The sequence below is a fragment of the Ochotona curzoniae genome, unplaced genomic scaffold (genome assembly GCF_017591425.1).
Source record: "Ochotona curzoniae isolate NIBS_2020 unplaced genomic scaffold, NIBS_Ocur_1.0 contig_2321, whole genome shotgun sequence".
In the NCBI taxonomy this organism is placed as follows: domain Eukaryota; kingdom Metazoa; phylum Chordata; class Mammalia; order Lagomorpha; family Ochotonidae; genus Ochotona; species Ochotona curzoniae.
The window spans coordinates 11,413,984-11,437,455 of record NW_024465421.1 but is presented as its reverse complement, the minus strand read 5'-3'; the positions used below and the strand labels follow the sequence as shown (position 1 = coordinate 11,437,455).

The 23,472-nt window shown below is 44.0% G+C and overlaps 1 protein-coding gene across 2 annotated transcripts in view; it reads left to right on the top strand.

Annotated features, from left to right (window-relative positions):
- The window catches only part of TNRC6A (trinucleotide repeat containing adaptor 6A), a 155,334-nt gene that overhangs the window by 73,186 nt on the left and 58,676 nt on the right, over positions 1-23,472 (top strand). For both annotated transcript variants that reach the window (XM_040973187.1, XM_040973186.1), the window contains exon 3: positions 21,278-21,365. In XM_040973187.1, coding sequence (XP_040829121.1) covers positions 21,278-21,365 — 88 coding nt within the window. The remainder of the gene's footprint in view (positions 1-21,277; positions 21,366-23,472) is intronic.

The following is a 23,472-nucleotide window of genomic DNA, read 5'->3' as shown; positions in this document are numbered from 1 at the left end:
TGAAAGTAAATGTTAAGAGAAAATAGATTGCCTTATTCCGAGTCTAATTTTGGCAACATGCAAGAGCCTGGGGATATGGGTCTCTTATTTTTTACCAGCTGATTTTTTTTTTCTGAAGGTTTTCTAGGATTGTCTTGAGATTTTTCTAGATGGACCCCAGCAGCACTTTTCATGTGCTGTGACCACCCCTGGGTAGACCTGATGTCTCCATACCAGCGTGGATCACGAGGGAGAATTCCGGCTCGGCCACTTTGCAGGGACGACCTTGACACTTGGCCAGTCACTTGGTCTCTGAGTCTCATCTATAAAATGAGAGACTTGGGGCGACCAGGTGTGAGGTTTGCTAGGCCTCTTGGGTTATGGAGAAAAGAGTCAGGTGTAGGCCATGCCCGTGGAGGACGGGCTCGGTCCGACAGGAGGACTGTGGGCAGCACGGAAATAACTCGCACTGTGGAGACAGGGTTCAGGAGTCAAAGGAAGACCACCCCGTTCCTGTGCTTGCGGGTCTTCAGCTTTTGGTCCAGAAGTACAAAAAGCAAGCATGGATGTTTGTGGAGATTGTGAAGGCATGGGGGCTGAGCATCCAAGGAGAAGGGATTTGTTCTGAGGTTGGGAAGATGGGATTATGTGGGCCAGTTTTTTTAACCTCTAGTGCTGAGAGCCCAGACATCGTATTCCTTTAGTCAGCCTCTCGGAGTGATTCTGTGGTTTATTATTATTATTATTATTATTAATTACTTTGCATTATGTGACACAGTTTCATAGGCTCTGGGATTCCCCTTACCCCTCCCCTGCCCTCCCTCCATGATGGATTTCTCCACCTTGTTGCAGTATTACAGATCAAATTCAGTTGAGATTCTTTTATTGCAAGCATATACCTAGCGAAGAGTCCAGCATCTAATTGTCCAGATACATTCAACAGTTTCTTGGGGAGATCATCGCTGATCTGAAGGTAGAGCTGGCAGAATATCATTCTGATCAACTTTTGTGTTTCAAATGTGGGACCTGGTAGTGAGGGGGCAGGGTGTCAGGGGAAAAGGCCCTGGGGAGAGGGTGGGGACATTGGGAGGGGCGCAGTCTGTTGGATGTGCTTGTGGTCGTAGCATGCTTACCCAAGGACTTGACCTGGCTTCAACTGGTCCTTGAGAAATGCCTTGAGGTAGGTACTGTTATCTCTGCTTCAGCAGAAAGGATCTGGAGGAGGCTTCAAGGTTTCAGTTAATTTGCTGAAGGCCATTCTACTGTCAGTGAAACCTGTGAGACTTCCAGCTGTATCCATACAATCTTCTTTTTTTTTTTGGTAGAGATTTATTTTATTTATATTGGAAAGTCAGATATACAGAGAGGAGGAAAGACAGAGAGGAAGATCTCCCGTCCACTGATTCACTCCCCAAGTGGCCGCAACGGCCAGAGCTGAGCTGATCCGAAGCTAGGAGTCTGGAGCCTCTTCTAGGTCTGCCATGCAGGTGCAGGGTCCCTAGGCTTTGGGCTGTCCTTGATTGCTTTCCCAGGCCACAAGCAGGGCGCGGAATGGGAAGCGGGACCACCAGGATTAGAACTAGTACCCATGTGGGATCCCATGGCGTGCAGGGTGAGGGCTTTAGACGCTAGGCTATCCACGCCAGGCCCACCACACAATCTCTTACTGGAGATATAGCTCCTCACCTTGAGAACACAGCACCACTGTGGGAAGTAAGACCCACGTAGGTGTCGAGTGTGGCTGGACTAGTGTTTCAGCCTAGCACTGTCAGGTAACGACTGCCAGGGCTGTCCTTGGCGGGGTAGAATCTTCAGCAACTGCCACTAGCACTCCCTGCATGGTTGTGACAGTCACTAGTGCTTTTAGACACTGCTGGAAGTCCCCTGGGGCTGGGGGCTGGGAGATGGGAGAAATCACTCCTGGTTCAAAACTGCTGTTCTGGATTTTCTTCCCTTGGATTTTTCCTGTGGAAACCTCAAACCTTTCCTTGTTGGATTAATACCGTAGGCGTCCCCGACTCCACAGTGTGGACTCGCACGTTGGAAGTCCAGTTTCTGACTGTCAGAGAGGATTGGCTGTTTTCCTGTGCTGAGCAACCAGTCCTTCTCAAGATAGTGTGCCAGTTAAATAAAACGGGCAGAAGGGATCCATCTGGGTTTGCTCTCCCAGGTAAACAGGCTTTTGTAATTCATTGTTGGTCCCCCAAAGTGTCCAGTTACATCAATATGGGGCAAATGAAAGAGGCAGAGCTCATGTCTAGGAAAGAGTGATCCCCAGGGGAGCAGAACTTGAAGGAATGGGATTTTTTTTTTGAAGATTTACTTATTTATCACATATTTTTAAAAGACAGAGAAAAAGAAAAGGATCTTCCATCTGCTGGTTCACTCCCTAAATAGCTTCACAGCTGGAGCTGAGCCAGTCCATTCTGAAGCCAGGAGCCTCCTCCAGGTCTCCTAGGTGTGCCCAGAGCCCCAATGGGGTGTCCCCCACTGCGTTCCCAGGCCACAAGCAGGGAAATGGAAGGGAAGTAGAGCAGCCGGGAGATGAACCTGCGCCCGTATGGGGATCCTGGCGTTTTTGCAAGGTGAGGATTTAGCCATTGAGCCATCATTCCGTGACCCTAGAGTGGGATTAGTTTTGAAAGAGAAAGGGGCATTTATTAGGAAAAAGAGCAGAAGTAAGAGCACAGAATACAGAAAGTACCAGGGATTTTTGATATAGCAGTGTGTAGGGCTACAATGCATTTGTAGCAAAGTGGTTGAAGGTTGAACAGTTTGGGCATAAATCTTCAGGTGTGAGGAGCCATGGCTTGTCCTTGGGTAGAGTAATGACATAGCAGGGATTAGTGACACGACGTATTCATAGGAGATAGCTCAATGGTCTAGGCAAGAAATGAAGGACTGAATTAAAGAGAGAAGTGAGAGCCATCCTGAGGAAGTGCATGCTGGGAGGAAGGGCAGGGGGCCTCATAAGGTGCACGGGCCATTGACCCACCGCTCAATTGAAGAGGTCAGAGCAGAAACGGGCAGCTGGGGAAAAGGAAGCTACATTCCCCCAGTTGTTAACAACTCTAGTTCCACAGATCTGTTTAAGACAGTTTTCAAGTGAGAAATGTGAGCAACGAATTCAAGGTTGTATTCTCTAACAAGCCGCAGAGCTGGGATTCCGACAGACATTTGGGAGTCTGCTCTGTGTTTGGCCCTCTGTGCAATGTTTTAATTACGCAATAGACAATAGATAAAAGACAAGTTAGGTTTCTCCTTTCTGAAAAGGAGCCGTTGATCGCAATCTGTTTGGCCCACTCTCTGGTGAGTTTAGTATCATGTGGGATCTGGTGTCTGGAGTGGAAGTTGACATGCTTCATGCTATCTAGATTGTGTTTTCCCCTCAATGTGACCCAGCATTGTTGGAGATGCCGTAGGTCAGCAGTGTGGGACACGCTGGTCAGGGAGACACCATGGCCAGGACTGATGCTGAGCAGGAGAGCTGGGGCAACAGGATCTACCTCCCTACCGGGGACTTTGACCTAGATCTTGGAGGAAGGCGGATCACCTTCTGATTTGGTTAGTCCTTTTTGTTTTTTCTGGGATACAGTCTGAAGACTAGAGCATTCACACAGGTATCACCCAAGCTTCATTTGGCAAATCAGTTAGTTGACAAAATGCAAGCTTAATTTGAAAATGTGTAATAGCCATCGAAATTGAAATATAGACATAAGAAATATTCTATAGCCTTGAATTTTGGCGTCTTACATACGTCTGAAAGAATGAATTAGAAAGACTCATCCGAGTTCTTTTCTTTGACTACCTCAAAAGTGTTGCCCGTGAACAGAAACTCTAAAATCATGCCTCTTTTTTTATATAGGCTGATTTATGAGAATTCAAGAAAAGGTACCTTTTTGGCATAAAATTTGTTGTTTTTTAACGTTTTTAAAATTTAATCCTTGTAGGGACCAGCACGGTAGCCACTGGCTAAAATCCCCACCTTGCATATGCCAGGATTCCATATGGGCATGTCCTGTTAGCCCTGCCTCCCATCCAGCTCCCGGCTTGTGGCTTAGGAAAGCAGTTGAGGATGGCCCAAAGCCTTGGGACCCTGCCACCCCTGTGGGAGACCTGGAGGTTCCTGGTTCCTGGCTTCAGATCAGCTTGATTCCGGATGTAGTGGTCACTTTGGGGGTGACTAGTCACTGGACGGAGGGTCTTTCTGTCTCTCCTTCTCTCTGTGCGTCTGATTTTCCAATAAAAGTAAATAAATCTAAAAAAAAATTTTTTTTTTTCAAAAGTTCATCTTTACTTGAAATGCAAAATGGCAAAGGGGGAAAGACAGATCTTCCATCCCCAAATGATCTGAATGGCTAGTTAGGCCAGTCCTAGGCTCAGGAGCCACCCTGTCTCCCACATGGATGCAAGGGTCCCAGGACCTGCGCCATCCATGCCTGCCCTGGTGCACTAGCAGGGAGCTACATAGGAAGTGGAGCAGCTGGGAAAGGAGCACCCATACCCCAGAGTATGGTAATCTGCATGTTGCCAAAAAAGGGCTTCTACATCGCAACCAGTAGGCACACCTAGGAAACTTAATTTTTAGGCCCAAATTCACACTTTCCCAAAATTCTTAGAGGTGTTTTCCTTAGATATACATGTATTTTTTTCTCCCCTCAGTTTCTTAATCTAGCTTTTTCTTTAGTTTTGTGTCTGAAGTTTCATCCCCCATCTTTTTAGTGTTCCTTTCATGTTAGTTTCGTTTTTGCAGTAGTCTAGTTGTACTATTCTTGCACCTTGAGTTTGGCTTTGTTTTGTTTCTGTATGGTTCGATTCAGGTTGAACCTTTTTGGCAGGAATATCCCATAGGGGATGATGTGTGCTTTCAGGGTGTCTGATCAGGCTGCCTCAGGATTTTTATGTAAAGTAGCCCAACGTTGAGCTAACATTGTTATCTTTGCAGTAGTGACTCGGTGTTTCTTTGCTGTTGGGACATGCCACACAATTAGTTGAAGTGAAAGTTCTGTTTTAAATATTTGAGGTTGTAATAATACGTCTTCACGTTTAAATGGTTTGCCGTGGTCTCCTGCAAAGATGCCCGATTCTGAAGGCAGTTCCCTTGTTGTTGAAAGTCTTTAGCTTTGATTGTGATGATCTGATGACCACGGTAGGAAGAAAATAGAACGACAGTGAGGCTGGGCTTGCAATAAATACTTAAAAGAATGCTCCCTGGAAATGGAGTCAGGGTTCTCATCCTGGGGTCTGCAAAGATACTGTTGTCATATGATGTAGCCTGAAAAATGTGTGTGCCTAAAAGAAAAAGAACACACGTACTATTCTTAGTATTTATCAGATTTCAAAGGTCGTTACTTTTTAAAGACTGAGAAACATTACAATATCGGGAGGCTGCTGGAAGAGCTAAAGAATACCAATAAAAGGGAGGCTTCTGAAATTCGGAAGAGAAAATTCAACTAAAGCATGGTTTCTCTCAATTTTTTTTTTTTTTAAAAAAAAGGAAAGTAGAGTTTAGATTTCTTATTTAAGATGTCATATTTTAAACATGATTTGCATACTCTGGGATGGCTCTAAGGGAGAATCTTAGCGTTTTCTGCTCTGGTAACAGGGAGGAGCATTTTGGATTTTCAGGAGTAGCATATTATGTGAGGATGACTCAGCTTACTTCCTTTTTCGAATGGAATGTTCAAAGCAGATTGAAACCTGGTTGAGGAATTTTATACTTTGAACTTACAAGATTTTTTTCTGCAAACAGTGATTGATTGGGTTTTGTAGACTAACAAGCAGGAGTAGACTGTTTTGCTTTCTTACTAGTGTTTTCAGTCAGCATCAGTTGGGCAGTTTGCTGCAGTGGTATGACATGGGTCCTTTATAAATCCCCCCCCAAGTGTGTGTTCATCAGAAGGAAATATGGCATGTGATACCTAAGTAAACGCTGATTTAAATGTTTCCTCAGCATTACTCTTAATGCACTGTGTGAAGGGTGTCAGGTGTGTTGTTTTACTTGAGAATCCCTCGGCAGTGTGAGGCAGATGGTGAGAAGCTGAGCTTGTGGTACACATTCTCTGCACTGCAGCCACAGCTCCGGCGGTCCTCACTGTCTCTTAGAAATCTTTACCATGAAGCTAAAACACTGTATCATGTTTGAGCTTAAGCTGAGCTCTCACAGCAGCCCTTCCACTTCTTAAAAAAAAGCTCCTTTTTAGAGTGTATTCTTTTGTTTCTCTCTCTCTCTCTCTTTTTTTTTTTTTTTACATTTATTTGAATGGTAGAATTACATTGAGAGAGACAGAGAGAGATATCTTCCATTTGCTGGTTCACTGCCTAAATGGCTGCAAGTGGTGGGAGTTGGGCTGTTTTGAAGCCAGGAATTTCTTCCTGGTCTTCCACGTGAGTACAGGTGTTCGGGGAGTTGAACCCAAAAGACGGCAGCAGCCGCGTTTCTGGTCTCACATGAAAGAATTTTCACACTGACAACTTTAGTGCGCAAGGCAAGATCTGTTAAAGAGTGAGAAGGAAGGGTCCTGCGGCAGCGACAGGAGGGGCTTCACAGGAGGAAGAGACCTGAGGAGATGGCGGAAATGGTGTCTTTTATGCACCCTCTCAGGGGAGGGGGTCGCTTGAAGGGCAAGAAGAAAGAAACACAATGGGCAACAGTGCAGCACTTGTCCAGAACCAAAGGCCATCAGAAGGGTGGGACTGGTGGCTTCCCGCCCCCATCCTGATGAGAAGCCGATAACTCAGATACTATCTTTTTGAAAGTATCCACCCAGAGATGGATTAGTTTTGTTGTAACAACTCAAAGAGGTGGGAATTCATATGTTGATTCTCTCCCTTTGTTCTCCCTCAAGGGGACTGGGGGGAAAAGAAGCTAGGGAGAAAGTGCTCTTGAAAGGCTTTGTATTTAGGAAGGTAACTTCTCCAGGCACCAGAGACCCTAACTGCTCTAGGCTGTCCTGCTCCTCATTCAGGGACCCAAGCAGCTGGGCCATCTGCTGTTGCTTTCCCAGGTTCACTAGCAGGGAGCTGAGTCAGAAGTTGGAACAACTGAGACTCAAATCAGTGCCCAGATGGGATGCTGTTTTTTGTTTTGTTTTGTTTTGTTTTAAATAACAGCTTTATTGGAATAAGATACTGGTACCATAAAACCAACCCTGATGAAGTAGTATGATTTAGTGATTTTTGGAATAATCATGGCTGTGCAGTCATCCCCATTAATTCCAGAACTTGATCACCCCTTACCCTCAACTCCATGCCTAGTTAATAGTCTCTTCATTTGTCCCGCCTTCCAGGTCCTGCCAACCACTAATCTACTTTCTGACTCTGAATTTGCCTGTTCTGGATAGATGCATTCATGTCAGTGGGGTCCTACATTAGATGTGTCTTTCTTTCAGGCTTACCTCTTCATTTGTTCAAGGTTCAGCCATGTTGCAGCATGTATCATGTCATTTCTTGTGGTGGAAAGTATTCCGTTGTGGGGCTGTGCCACATTTTGCTTAATCATCAGTTGCTGGAACTTGTGGGTTGCTTTCACTTGAGCTGTTATGAATTATGCTGTTGTAAGTACTCATGTACAGGTGTTTGTACAGGCATGGTTTCAGTAATTAGATACGTACCTTGAGGTGAACTTGCTGGGTCATATGGGAACTTGGTTTGAGAGAATACCAGGCGGTTTCCAGAGCAGCCCCATTTTGTTTGCCTCAGCAGCGTGAGGAAGGTCCCAGCTTCTCCACGTCCTCCTTGGCACTGCTCGGTGTTAGCCCTTTGGACTATAGCCACCCTCGTGTCATGGTTTTGCTTTGTTTTTCTCTACCAACCCACGGTGGTGGTGTTTTTGGCCACTTACTGTATCTGATGTGGGAAAAATGCCTGTTCAAATCCTTTGCTCATTTTTCAATTGGGTTGTGTATTTTCTCCTGTTAAACTCTAAGAATTCTTTGTATGGCTTGGATACAAGTCCTTTATAAAATATATGACTTACAAGCATTTTCTCATTCTTGGATTTTTCTTTTTTTTTTTCTTTTAACTGTTTTTTTTTTTTTTAAGATTTATTTATTTTTATTGGAAAGTCAGATATACAGAGAGGAAGATCTTCTGTCCGATGATTCACTCCCCAAGTGAGTGCAACGGCTGGCAGCCGGGAACCAGGAACTTCTTCTGGGTCTCCCACACAGGTGCAGGGTCCCAAAGCTTTGGGCTGTCCTCCACTGCTTTCCCAGGCCACAAGCAGGGAGCTGGGTGGGAAGTGGAGCTGCCGGGATTAGAACCGGCGCCCATATGGGATCCTGGCACATTCAAGGTGAGGACTTTAGCCGCTAGGCCATGTTGCCGGGCCCTGATTTTTCTTTTCTTTTCTTTTTTTTAAAACGATTTATTTATTTTTTTATTGGAAAGTCAGATACACAAGACAGGAGGAGAGACAGAGAGGAAGATTTTCTGTCTCCTGATTCATTCCCCAAGAGGCTGCAACGGCCAGAGCTGAGCTGATCCAAAGCTGAGAGTCAGGAGCCTCTTTCGGTCCTCCCACACAGGTGCAGGGTCCCAAGGTTTTGGGCCATCCTCGAGTGCTTTCCCAGGGCACAGGCAGGGAGCTGGATGGGAAGCGGGGCCATTGGGACACTAGCTAGGACACAAACCAGTGGCCATATGGGATCCTGGTGTGTGCAAGGCAAGGATTTTAGCCACTAGGATGCTGCGCCAGGCCCCAAACATTTATTATTTGTGGGGGAAATATTCAAAATCACTTCTTACATTTTGGAATATAGAGCACATTATCATTTTCTTTAGTTACCTTGGTGTGCATGAAATATCCTAACTTCACTTCTAATTGTGAATTCAAACCTGCTGGAGAGCCTTGCCTGCTCCTTATCTGCTCTTCCCAGGCTGTGATAATCATGTTTGATTCTCAACTTCCTTAAACTCTTTTTTTTTTTTTGATTGCTCATGAGTGAGCTTATACAATCTTTGTTGTTCCTTATTTCACTTGACAATGGCTTTGATTTCCACCCATGGAGTCTTTATCTTCAGTGTGGAAACGTGTGTGTATATGAGCCTATACTGTTGTCTGTTTATCACGCCTTGGTTTGTTTGGTTTCTCTCTGCAGTAAATGTGGAAGTGCGTGATCCGCACTCTGCCACGCTGTTCTTTCTGATTTGTTCATTCGATGTATACACGCCTCCTAGTGAATTGTATGCAGTTCTGGTTTTAGTGTTTGTTGTTTTTTTTTTTTTTTTTAATTTTTTTTAAGGACTTTCTATACTATTTTCCATAATAGCCTGGTTAATTTGCACCTAGTGTAAAAGGTTATATATTTTGAGGTTTTTTGTTTTTTGTGTTTTTAAATTAGAAATGAGAGTTCCAGCTTCTTTTCCCCCTCATTCTGTCTCGTGGCTGCAGCACCATTTGTTGAAGTGGCTTTTTGCTTTTGGTCCTCTTGATGTGACCGGACGTGAGGCATTCTCCCTGGACTCTGATTACACTTCGTCCGCACCACAGCGCCATGTTGTGCCAGTCGCACACTGTCTTGGTTGCTGTGGCTTTGTAGCAGCTGTGAAGCCTGGGAGGGAAGTCCCATCTCCCTCGGCCCTGGCATCCACCGTTATCTTCTGTTTCTTAGCTTCCTCCAGATACCTCGTTATCCTTTTGTGACCGATCTGTTTAGCTTAGGGTGGTACCTTCAAGGTTCATCCGTGCTATGGCACGTGTAAATGCTGCTGCTGTATCCTGAAGCTGGACTGAACTTGTTTATTCATATAAAGTCATGTCGTCAGTGAAAAAGGATTGCTTTTCGTCCTCCTTCCCGCTCTTGCCCCCTTACCTCCACCGCATTTTTCTGACTGGGAATTCCTACAAAATATTTTGTTGTGTTGTTGTTGTTTTGTTTTTCAAACACAGTGTTAAGTAGGAACTGATGGAAGGTCCGTCCTTGACCTCCTGACCTTAGAGGAATAGCATTTCCACCAGGAGTGTGTGCAGTGGGCCTTTGGGGCTGCTCTTCACTGGGTTAGGGAAGGATTGGTTTCTTTTTATAGTTCGAGTGTGTTTGTCTTGTGAATGAGTTCCTTTTCTGTGTCCTTTCTCTTAGCATTTTCTTTTAAGATTTAAAAATTTTTATTTGTGGGCCCAGCAAGGTGGCCTAGCAGCTGAACAGCCTTGCCTTGAATATGCTGGTATCCCGTATGGGTACCAGTTCTAAACCCTGCAGCCCTGCTTCCCATCCAGCTCTCCTGCTTGTGGCCTGGGAAAGCAGTGGAGGACAGCCCAGAGCCTTGGGACCCTGCACCTGTGTGGGAGACCCAGAGGAGGCTCCTGGCCCCTGGCTTCAGATCGGTGCAGTACCAGCCATTGTAGTCCCTTGGGGAGTGAATCATCAGATGGAAGATTTTCCTCACTGTCTCTCCTTCTCTTTGTATATCTGATTTTGCCATAAAAATAAAACAAATCTTAAAAATTTTTTTTATTTGAAAAGCAGATTTACAGAGAGATCTCCCATCCATTGGCTCTCTCCCCGAATTGACTCTGTGACCAGAGCTGAACTAATCTGATCTGAAGCCAGGAGCTTGGAGTTTCCTCTGAGTCTCCAACATGGGCGCAGGGACCCAAGGACTTAAGCCATCCTGCACATGCAGGGAGCTGGATGGGAAGTGGAGCCCGTATGGAATGCCGGCTGCTGGTGGATGCTCTGTGCTGATCCCATGACGTGGTTTTGTTTTTTGGAGGGGGGGGTTTAATTTTATTATTTCTTTTTATTTTCACATTAACCAGTCTTGGATTCCTTTTTGTATGCTGCCAGATTTTATGTTAGTCTTTTGTGAGGAATTTTGTATTTAGTCACAAGAGTTACTGATATCTTTGTTTGCTTTGGGTACCTGGTACTCAGTTTGCTTTGACTTCTGGAATGTGGGCTTTTAGGGCTTGACTGGGCATCTGCTTTATTCTGCTGCAGTTTTTCTTCCTTTTTTTTTTTTTTTTTTTCCTGATTTGAGAGACAAAAAACAGAGACAGGGTGAGACCTTTTGAGATGTACCATTTGCTGATTCATTCCCCAGATACCCACAAGAGCCAGGATGGGAGCAATCAGAATTCAGTCTGGGTCTCTTGTGTGGGTGGCAGGGTTCCAGCTAGTGGTGCCATCGGGGGATGCATTGGTAGTGGTCCCCTGCGGGATGCAGAGGCAGGACTCAGACCCAGGCACTTGGAGTGTGCATGAACATCTCAGAACTCATCTCAACTGCTGCCCTGCAGGCTCACCCTTACATCTACTCTCTCTTGAAGATTTATGATTTGAAAGGCAGTTACAGACAAAGACTGTGGCGTCTTGTATCCATTAGTTCACTCCCCCTGTGACTCCATCAGCTAGAACTGCTTCAGCCTGAAGCCGTGAGCCTGCGGCTCCATCTGGGTCTCCTAGGGGACTCAATTTCTGCACCTTCTGAGGTGGGGTAGCAGGGAGCAAGATAGGAAGTGCAACATCTGGGACTGAGCTGTGCTGATTTGGGGTGCTGGTATCGCAGATGTTGTTGACTCTGTGCCACAGACTTGCCCCCTTTTTAGTGTTTTAATATTCAGTTCTTTTTTCCGCTCTGTGCTCTTCCTGTCCTGTTCGCAGCCTTGGTGCTTTGTCTGTAGCCTAGCACAGCCTTTTATACCAAGTCTCTTGGAGCTAATAGTGCGTCTGTTAAGCAAGTCTGTGTTACCTTGTTTAATCTTCAAAGTGATCTTCTTGGAGGAGGTTACATTTTGAGACCTCAAATTAGGAGACGGAGGCTTAGAGAAATTAAACGAGTTGCTTAAATTACACAAGTAGTGGGGTTAAGATTTAAGCCCACTTCCATTTGACTTTGGACTCAGCTCTTCACTGTGTGCTGTGTTGCCTAGGAAGTGTTTATTTGAGTAGATTAGAATTAAACACATCCTTGAAAGCAGTAGAGTATGGGTGGGAGTCAAAGTGGAAAGAGTGGTGGCAATGGGGGAATAGTGTTAGTAAAAGCAAGGGAGAGGAATTGGCATCCAATTAGAGTGCCCAGCGCCAGGAAGTACAATGCTAGTAGAACAACTGTTTCTGTATTTTTTCCCCCTTAGACCAGTAATTAGTTCTATTTGGACGAGTGAGATTAGCATCTAAAGTAATTAGAACATGGGTACTGTTTGATTAGAGGTCAAGGGTGAGGTTTGTATGGGTTGGGAAGTATCATGAAGGAACTAGTAATTAAGTGAAGCCTCAAAAAAGGAGTAGGGTTTAGCTGGGTAGATCAGTCAGCTGGGTTTTGGGTCGGCCTCACCGCAGCCTCTTACCATCTGACAGATCTCTTAGATCTTGTGAGCCTCGGTTTCTTTGACTGTCAAAGAGAATAGCGTCAGTTCTGTATCTCAGGGTTGCAGGTCGAAATGCGGCTTGTAAGCTACCAAGAGCCTCTGTCATGGTTGGTGGAGTATTGTCTTCTTATTTTTAATCTCACTGATTTTCCCTGGCTTGATCATTTCATCTCAGAGAAATGGTACTGGAGCTGATCCGCCACTGTTTCTCCAAGGTCAACGTTTTGTTACATTAGTGTCTTTATATCCACACTCTTCACCATTCGGGAGGAGCTTGCAGTGTGATCACCTTTACCTTAACAAATTTGAGTATTTTCGAAAGTTAAAGATGCTTTCTTAGTAACTATGTTGCCAAAATTGGGGAAATCACATTAGCATAGTATTGTTTAATTAAATGAGGAGAGAGAACGGGGGTGGGGTTGGGGAGAGTGCACAGGGAAGCCCGTGACAGCTGGGACTGGGCCAGGCAGGTGGAGCCAGCAGCCAGGAGCTCCAGCACCACTGCCTGTGGGCGGAGAAGCGTTCCTGCAGCTGCACAGTGGGTGCATTCTCTGGCGTCAGGAGCTGAAGTCCTAAGTGGTGCTCCCCTGAGCAGTGCCAGCATCCTAACCCACCTCTTAATTGGTAGATCAGATGCCTTTGCTGGCATAGTCTTAACATTAAACAGATCTAGAGACCTTAATCATATTTTTCCGGTTGTCTAAAATAATGGCCATTAATGCAAAATAAAAATTCTTCCAGGTCTGGGTTTAATCCAAGATCACAGGTTACTTTAATTTTCATGTTGACATAGTTGCCCATGTTCTGGAACCTTCTCGGTCTGTTTCATGGTTTCTCGTGATTAGAGACTCCTGGTTCCACATGATTATGTGTTTTTGGCAGGAGCAGTACAGCACTGATATTGTGTTTTTCTTAATATATCGTACCGGGAGATGCATGCTGTCCACTTATCCCATTACTGATAATAGTAGCTTGAACTGCTCGGTTAAGGTGGTAGCTGTTAGATTGCACCACTGTACAGTTAACATTTTTTCCTTTGTAATTAATACTAATGTTGTAGATAGCTTTTAAAAAGGTTTGTTATTTATTTATTTGTTTTTAGTGGAAAAGCAGAGTTACAGAGACAAGGAGAGACAAAGATCTGTTTGGTCCCAGTGCAGTAGCCTACTGGTTAAAGTCCTTACCTTGCATGTACCCGGATCCCATAAGGGCACCAGTTCATATTCCAGCTGTTCCACTTCTCTTTCAGATGGAAGATCTTTCTGTTTCTCTCCTTCTCTTTATAAATCTGACTTTTCAATAATATTAAATGTTTTATGTTTTGAAGGATCTTTTGTCCACTGGTTCACTCCCCAGATGGCTGCTATGGTCTGAGCTGAGCCAATCTGAAGGCAGGAGCCAGGAGCTTCTTCCCAGTCTCCCACACAGGTGCAGGGCCCCAAAGTCTTGGGCCCGTCCTCGATTGCTTTCCCAGGTCACAGGCAGGTAGCTGGATGGAAAATGGGGCTGCCGGGATTAGTACCGGCAACTATATGGGATCCCAGCTCGTGCAAGGCAAGGGCTTTAACCACTATACTGTAGTGCCAGGCAATATTTATACACTTTTTATAAGAATTATTTGGAAAGTGGAGAGAAAGCGAGACAAATCTTGCATCTGCTGGTTCACTACTCAAATGACTAAAGGGGCAGGGGCTGGGCTATTCTAAAACCAGGAGCTGGCTGCCAGAGCCAGGAATCACTTTTACGCCTCCGACGTGGGTGGAAGGGGCCTAAGTACCTGGGGGGTGTCTGCTGCCTTCCTAGGACATTATCGGGGAGCTGGAAAGGAAGTGGTGGAGCCGGGAATGCTGTCTTACATGGGATGCCATTACAAAGGACGCCTTCCCTCTGTGTCTCAGGCATTATTAATCTCATTTAAATTACAGAGCCAAGAGTAGCCTCTTTCAAGCTCAGCCTTGGGTTTGAAGAGGCAGTATATTCTCTGTATCCTCACTGCTGCCAATACCATTTCCTTCATTTGTAAGAGGAAAATAAGTCAGCTCTTTTACCATTGGTCCCTTGAGAAAATGAGCTTTCTAGAAATATACAGCATTGCTGCCACTCTGTTGCTTGCCTTTTTTTCCTCCTAATACTTTCTTAAAAATATGCATCTCCACTAGAGTGAGTGAGTGAGTGAGTGAGTGTGTGTGTGTGTGTGTGTGTGTGTGTGTGTGTGTTGGAGGGAGGATGGAAGGAGCTTGAATGTTCTGGGTTTTTGGCGGGGGTGAGGAATCATTTTTCTGCCCAGGACCGCTTGGATATTTGTAACATCACTCATGGGTCTTACAAAACTACCATATTAAAAATTAGTCTGCTGTATACGTGCTGAATTTGAAATCCCACCTGCAGTTATTCTGGCAGATCCACACCAAGGATTTTGTGGGTCTTAGAAGTTCGATGGGTCAGATGTTCTCTATTCTTGATTATTATACAAGGGCATATATCTCCTCGTGTTTTCTGTTTGGTTGGTTTTAGTTTTGTTTTATTTTTGGTTTTTTGTAAGATGTATATATTTGCAAAGTAGAGTGGTAGAGAGAGAGGTCTGGCATTTGCAGTTTCACTCCTGAAATGGCCTTCGCAACTAAGATTGGGCCAAGTGAAGCCAGGAGCCAAGAACTCTGCTAACAAGATTTCCCACATGAGTGGCAGACAGAAGGGCTTCTCTCTTCTTTTCAAATTAATAAATCTTTCCTCTTTTGAAGATTTGTTGTTTTTATTGGAAAGTCAGATTTACAAAGGGAAGGAGACACAGAGAGAAAGATCTTCCATCTCCTAGTTCACTTCCCAAATGGCCGAAACGGCTGGTGCTGAGCCAGTCTCAAGCCAGGGCCCAGGAGCTTTGGGTCATCCTCCACTGCTTTCCCAGGCCACAAACAGGGAGCTGGATGGGAAGTGGAAAACTCAGGAATTCAACTGGAGCCTATATGGGATCCTGGCACATGCAAGGCAAGGACTTTAACCATTAAGCTACTGTGCTGTGCCCCAAAATTATCATTCTTGAAAGTTTTTCTGACTTTTCTTTGTTCCTCTGCCTGAAAAGCCCAACTTCTGTGTCTGTAGAAATACTGCCCTCCTCTTCAGTGTCTGTAATTTGACTGTGAAGACGTGCAGGGCCTGACGTGTAGTCATACTCAGGGCTAGGACTATCGAAAAGGATGGGAAGCAAGATCAGCAGAGGAGGAAAGCTCCTAGGGTGAGTTCTGGGATAGCCAGGTGCAAGTTTCCCAGTTTGCTCCTCACAGCGTCCCAGAGGACTGGCTGAAATGTTTCCAGGATCCAGTTGTAAGGACATGTGCAATGTCTGCCAGGGGAGCTCATTAGAAATTCTGTGCCCGGGGTGGGTGTGGGTATGGTTTCTGTAAGTGGTGAACACCAGAGCGGGAGCTCAGCAGAACCACAGTGTTGTACAGGTCATGCAGTCGGGGAATGGTGTTGGAAGTCTGTGTGATGCTCCATGGGGTGACCCAATCATGGCTTTAACTCCTCTCCCACTTTGTTGGCTTATGCAGCATTCACCTCTGTGCAGTTCACGGCTGAAGACTGAAATTAGTTTTGATAAGATAATACGGTGGAGGCATTTAGAAGTTCGTGATGAATAGGTGTTTCCATATTGCTCACGGAGGGCTTTGCTTTGTGCTGCTCCATACTTCAGTCAGAGTGTGCAGGAGCGCCTTTGCAAGAGACTGGTTTCTGTGAGGCTCATGCTGGCCACGTGGGCAAAACTGACCGCCAAGCGTCAGGCAGGGCAGGAGTGAAAGGACACTGGCCCCGGTGTGTGCTCCACTGCTGGTTCAGGCCCCGGTCGTGTGCTTTGCCTCCCTGCCCTCACACCTGTCTACTCTGAAGCCTCCAGAACCTGTTGGCCTGCCTTGTTGCCCTTGGCCATTGATGTGGAAGCTTGTGATCTTACAGATCTTTGATTTTGGAAAATGTCAAACACACGAAAGGGTGGAATAAGGCACTTGCAAGAACCCGTTGCCCACTTTGGGATCTCATTTTATATTTTGTGGATCTCATTTTTTTTCCCCGAGAGTTTAATGGGGCCTGGAGTTGCGAGTGGACATTTTTGTTCATACTTTTCAGCTCTTACAAACCTTGCAGTGAATTTCCACATTCTGTGTCCTTGCGTACTGATATTTATTATTGTATGATACGTTTTGAAGAATGTGTGTGGTTGGGTAGATTCTTTGTCAAATGATTAAGCTGTAACCATCATAGTTTCCAAAAAGTCTTGGTAGTTTTATTCTCACCAACAATAAAAATTTTTTCTTTGAACTAATTCTTACTAATGCTGAATATTACATACTTGAAAAAACTTTTGCAGAAAATTGGTGAAAAAAAAAATAAGTGTATCATTAAATTTGGCTTGTAATTTTCCCTTAGAAAATCTGGCAATTACATGTATATGATGAGTATGTGTGTGTGTGTATACATACTTACATACACACACACAGTGACTGCTGGGTTGAAAGCTCTCCACTTGGGTCTCCCAAACCCCTGGCCCATTGTGGGCTACCTCCCGTGACATTACAGGAAACTGTGGGAAGCCGAGGCTGCAGTGACTCCCAGGCACCCAGTACTGAGCCACAGCACCTGCCCCACGATTGTTGTTTGTTTCTAAGGACAGAACTTTTACTCATTTCTGTTAGCTTTTAGACTTTCTTGTTCTGTTTCTAGAAGAACTTTTTTAATTTTTCAAATAGGGGATCTTGCCATTATTCACTAGTTGTGGTTAAGTCTTCCTTACATCACTAATCCAAATTCACAAACTAAGAAACACTGATGTTGTGTATGTTTGTGGGAATGTTATGTGGGGCAACATTGGACATACACATTGCGAAAACCTTTTTTTTTTTCTTAATTTAAGATTTATTTTTATTGGAAAGGTGGATTTATAGAGAGGAGAGACAGAAAGATCTTCCATCTGCTGATTCACTCCACGTCTGCAGTGGCAGGAGTTGATCTGATCTAAAGCTAGGAGTTTCATCGGGGTCTCCCGTGCATGGGCAGGGTCCCAAGGCTTGGGCCATCCTCTACTGCTTTCCCAGGCCACAGGCAGGGAGCTGGACAGAAAGTGGAGCAGCTGGGGCACAAACTATTGTTATATGGCATCTTTTCACTTGAAGGTAGAGAATTAGCTTGTTGAGCCATGGAGTTCCCACCAACAGCATTTTTATTTATTCCAAAAGATAGAAAGGGAGAAAGAGAAGTAACTTTTATCAGTTGTTTCACAGCCAGGACCATCATCTGCAGCAGCTAAACCCACTGCTCTCCAGCACCCACCCCCTTGCCCTCCCAGCATCTTAACTGCTATACCACACATGCACCCGTCTCTCTGTAGCTAGCAAACTTGTTGTTGGGAAGGTGGCATGGTCTAGTTGGCTGTCTTAAATGAGTCTACTAGGATTTAATCCTATAAGTGAAAACGTTTGGGCACTGGTGGCAGTTTTATATTTTTTGCCAGTCGGTGTTCTGAGGGAGAAGATGTGGTGAAAGCATGGCTGGTTGGCTGTGATGATGGTGTTGCAGAGTTTTTCCATATTCTTGCGATAAATGTTCACATTAAAATATTTCCTTGAGAGAAAATGTGATTCATCTTTTAAATACTAAGGATGTTTTTGACTAGGAAGGCCCTTACTACCTTCATCAAACAACCTTTCAAGTAAAGCTTGAGAACAGAGATAGAAATCTAGACAGTTAGGAAACATCCCGTGAAGTAGAAGATTAGGAAAGGACCTGTCTGTCATTCGCAGGAGAACCTGAAAGAAATGCTGAGGAGAGCAGATGTTTATGCATGAATGCTTGTAACATCTTCACAAGTGAGATAAAGTTAGTCTTGGGTACCACTGGGAATTGGTGGGCTGAATTCACCCGAGGCATTTGAATGTATGCTACAGTGTTAAGTAAACTCTCCAAATCCCATCCTTACAAAGAATACTGTGAAGTTGATCTACAAGGGTACACTTTTTTTTTTTTAAAGATTGATTTCTTTTTATTTGAAAGGCAGAATTATAGAGAGACAGAGAAAGGGTTCTCTGTACACTGGTTTACTCCCAAATGACCACAGTGGCCGTTGCTGGGCTGAGGTGATGCTGGGAGCTTCTTCCAGGTCTCCCACGTGGGTACAGTAACCTAAGAACTTGAACCATATTCTACAGCTCTCCCGGTCCATAAGCAGGGAGGTGGGACAAAGTAGAGCAGTAAGTGTGACTTAAACAGGTGGAGCAGGCTAGTGCTATGGTACTAACACCAATAGCTTTTAATAATGTATATTTCTTACAGACTTTTTGAAATATTCTCATATAAGATCATTTATCCATCCTTCAAAATTGTATTTGAGAAACACCTGGCATGATGGCTCTTTGGCTAAATTTTTGCCTTGCGCGTGCCAGGATCCCATATTGGCACCAGTTCATGTCCCAGCTGCTCCACTTCCTATCTTGCTCCCTCCTTGTGGCTTGGGAAAGCAGTCGAGGATGACCCAAAGCCTTGGCACCATGCACCCATGTGGGAGACCCAGAAGAAGCTCCTGGCTCCTGGCTTGGGATCAGCTCAGCTCCAGCTGTTCAATCATTTGGGCAGTGAACCAGTGGGTGGAAGATCTTCCTCTCTTTCCTTTTTTCCATAAATATGATTTGCCTTTCCAGTAAAAATATATCTTTTTAAAAATTATATTTGAGAGACATAAATAGGTTGGCATAAAGAGAAAGTGAGCACTCCCATCAGCTGGTTCACTCCCCCAGCACCTACAGAGTCAGGGTTAGTGTAGTCAGTGTAGGGTTCATGTAAGTGGTGCGAATCCAGCTCCTTGAACTATCGCTACCCCCTCCCAGGGTGTCCATTGTCAGGAAGCTGGAGCTGAAGGACCAGCGTAAGGCACAACCCCCATGACTTTAAGGGGGGACACAGGTGTCATCAGTGCCCATCTGTATGCCTGCCCTGTGCTCGGCTTAGGAAGCACAGAGAGTGTGAGGCTACCGAAGGTTAGATACTTAGAGCTAGCAGTCCTCCTCTGCCTGAAATTGTGCGTGTCTGGGGTCAGATAACCTGATAATGGAGCAATTCAGCTATATCTGTTCACTAATAGTGCTCTCTGCTGTGGCTGGTCTAGAGGGTTGGCTCCCTCGGATGGCAGTGAGAGGGAGCTTGTTTGCTCTTAAGCACTGTCCATCTGAATTTGAGGGTGAAGCACAGTCCCCGCTGGCCCGGCTCTGCCCTGCTTTTCAGCCAGGCACAGGACAGTTGCACTTGGAGCAACAGGACAGCGAAATACAGCCACAGTCTCACTCTTCTCCCAACATTTAATTTTCACATCTGTAGACTAAGATATCATTTGTTACTCAGAATGTCATTTTATTTTTCACTGAGTTCCCTGCCTCACCTCTCAATCTCTTTCATCAGAAAAGCCACTTTAACTTTTGTCAAATCTCCTTGCAGTACACATAAAACATACTACATAAACGTACATACAATGTACTACATTCCTCCCATTTTCTTTTGAACTTGCCTGTCTTACTTTATCTTCTGCTTCATATTCAGTATTCTTTGCATTTAAGCCTTGATAAATGATTTGTGCTTTCACAAATGCCTGGTTCATATTCCCAAACCTCCTTCTGTGTCTACCTGACAGTCACTTTACGCCCTCTGGGCGCCTTCCTCAGGGCAGGGTTAGAGAGAGAGAGAGAGAGTGTGTGTGTGAGAGAGAGAGAGAGAATGTAGTGTTTTCTTCAATTACCTCATGAATTTTGGATGTCAGTATTGTGAATCAAATTTTAGGTTCTAGGTTCTAAGATAATGAAGGTAGCTGGGGTATGTTTCTTGTAACAGTATGTGCTGTGTTTATTCCACGTCCGTTACTACGTCTTGCCTTGAAAGGGAGGGGTGGTGCACAACTGTGTGTTTGAAGGATGTTGATTGGCAGGCTTCATTTTAGGGTGTCACGGAGGGACGTAAGAGTGGATTCCAGTAAGAAGAGTGTTGTTCTGGAGCAACCAGGTGTTTTGCAGGAGTCTACCGGGCTCCTTCAGAAGGGTTATTTTCTTTGGAGAGTACTTGTTTGGGTTTTAGACTGGATTCAGAAGCAGCTTCTCTCCAAGTCTGTGTGTACAGACACCGGAAATGAATGGGAAGAGCGGAGTAGCTGTGGCCTTTTGTTGCATGGATGCTCTCCACCTTGGGCAGGTGCCTGCCCCCACCCCACCCACATGCCCTGTTCGGGGCTCCTCTCTAGAGCTCCCTGAGAAAGGAGCCAGAACATGAGATAGGATTCCCTTGCAATTATTCTTCAATGTGGCTGTCTTTGTTCTTGTATATTCACCAGCTCTGAATAGAGTTAGCACCTTTTTCCTTGAAGAAAGAAGGAAGCAGACACGTTTGTTCAGTCCACTATTGTGAAATCTTAAGCCAGAATTTCTGTTGACAGATTTGATCATTTGAGCTTTAAAAAATGTAAGCTACTGTTGTTTCCCAAGAATCAGCAGAATGGTTAACTGTTGTGTTTTGAAGTATATTAAACTATTTAATGCAGAAATAAGCCACCTCTTCATATGCATAACTTATATTTAAAGATCTTTATGAAGCTGTGTACCGAGGTAGGAGAGGATTGTGGGAGGTGCCAAGGACTGCCATTAGCTGCTACTTGCTCCCTGGGAACAGAGGCAAGGTAGCTCCAACTTACACTTCTAGAAACTGCTTCTTTCCCAGTGTCAGCCTGCTACTTTAGCTGGTTGTTCTTGATACAATATTAAAAGTTATGCTACTCATGGCTTATTAAAGTGAATGGTACTGCATTGAGATTCTGTAGATAGTTTGCAAATTATGTTATTTCAGTGATTGATGAAAGAACAATTTGCCATGTCTACTAACAAGTAAAACTGAACTTTTATGCAACGTTATTTTTATTTTTTAATGCATTTTGGGAAAGTTAATTGCAACTGTGTGGTTCAGGGATTTAGTGCAAGAAGAAGAACAGTTGATGGAAGAAAAGAAAAAGAAAAAAGACGACAAGAAAAAGAAGGAAGCTGCTCAAAAGAAGGTAGTGTGTGTATAAACTATTTTTGATAAGTGGTTTAAACATAAATTTGAAAAAGTGAACTCTTAATGGATTTTTAAAAGCATTTGATTCAATGTTTTAACTTAGAGAGTAATTTTAATATATAATGTTTTTGAATATGCATTATGAAGTAGCTAGCCAGTTCATATGACTTAATGCATAGTTATTTAATCTTGCCAATCATTTTTGAAGGTAAGTACATTGTATAGGTCTTGCATCTTTCAAATGAGCTGTCTCTGGATGCTGAATAAAATGTCACCAGTGGAAAGCACAGGCACCTGGAGCATGTAGAGTGGTGCAGCCTTACATTTTAGGTAGCCTCTCTGGGCCTTAGTTTCCTTAAGTTTTGTAAAATAAAAAGTAAGTCAATGAGAAAGCATAATATGCATGATAGGAAATAAAATAATGCAGGCATAAAGCATTAATGGAAATAAATAGAGATAATGAAGAATAGTGTCAGTTTCCTTGTATTTTAGAACCTGGATTGATTTTAAACATTTACTCTTTACATTAGGATGATGTAAACATAAACCGAAGGCATCGTTTTTTGCAAAAGAATTCTAGCCTTTAAATCATAAGAAACCGTAACCAAAGCAATAAAAACTGTGGCAGGATTAGACTGTCTATCATAAAGATGTCTCGCAAGCTGTTGCAAGTAAGGGCTGATGGCAGTTAACTCTGTTCATCTCCTGCACCAAGGTGTCAGGGACCTTAACATGCTCTGAAAGCGGTGAGACGACTGTCCTTTTCTCTTATAATGCCAGGCACTGTGCTTAGAACTAAGATAGACTATTCTACATGCCATCTCCAACTGATTCAATAGAGAAAATTATTGGATGCAGAAATATACATGAGCTGTTTTTATGGAAATTGTTGGACCACAGCCAGATGCATGACTTGGGCTAAGATGAGGCAGAGAGCGAAATTTTCTTAGAGTTGAAATTATTCATGCAAGTAAACAACAGAGTAGAAAAGGGTGCAGGCAGAGTAAATTCAGAAGTAAGTAGTCGTAGATTGTATATGGTAGAGTGTGGGTTTTGATGGAAGGTGGAAGCAACAGTAGAGCTTTGAGGAGAAGAGACAGGAAAGGTTGATGATGGCTGTGCTGTTGGGAGCTTTGGCCTTTGGGGAAAATGCTGAAGATGTTTCAGCAGAGTGACAGAAAACATTGATATTTAAGAATGGAGAATTGGGGAGTTGGATTGAAAGGAATAAATAGCAGAAATTGATACACCAGTGAAAGGACCATGACTCTAATCCAGAAAAATTATTTAAAAAGTACAAGGAAAGAGCAACCTCGGCTGGCTCTTAGGTTACAGATCTTGAATGACTTAACATTTTGGGAGCAGTTAGGTGTGTGAGGAGACATAAAGAAGGAAGAAATAATTAAGTCAGTTCTTGGTGTGCTGAGTCTGGGGTTTGATCAATAACTATTAAGGCAAGGAGTGGAGCACAGAACATCTTGGAAAGTCTGAGATGCAGTGAAGGTTAACAAGCAGGTGACCCTAGTCATGTGTGTGTCTCTTGGTTGCTCTTGGGTGATAGGATTGGGAGGAAATGCAGAGGTGTATGTCTCAGTTGCCATTTGGGTAGGTTTCTGCTCTGGAGTTTTGGCATTGATTAATGCCTTATACCCGTTACAGGTTACTTTATGGAGAACAGTGTTTGCAGTCTGACAAGTCTTTGGTCCAGGATTTGATAGGAAAACATTGTGTTCTCAGTAAGTCTGCTGTAGTGTGAAGCTAGTCAGAAGAGCTTCTAAGAAACTTGAGATTTTCTGAAGATCTGCTTGGGTAAAGTATTTGTGGAATCAGTGATGTGGCAAGCATCTGAGTGTTGTATTAGGGCTCATCGACCCTGCATTTAAGGAGTTCAGGAGTTAAAACTGCTAAGTCAAAATGTATGTGAAATGGCTAGAGAAGAGGACAAAGGTGATGTGTAAGACTGTTTATTTGAAATTTAACCCAATATGTTGCAGAATGAGTTCTTTAAGTATATTTTCATGAGAGTATTTTTTTTTTACGTTGTAACATAGACTGTGGCTCCGATTTGTCGAAGTTCATCTTTGTGTTATTTTGTAATCAAGTCT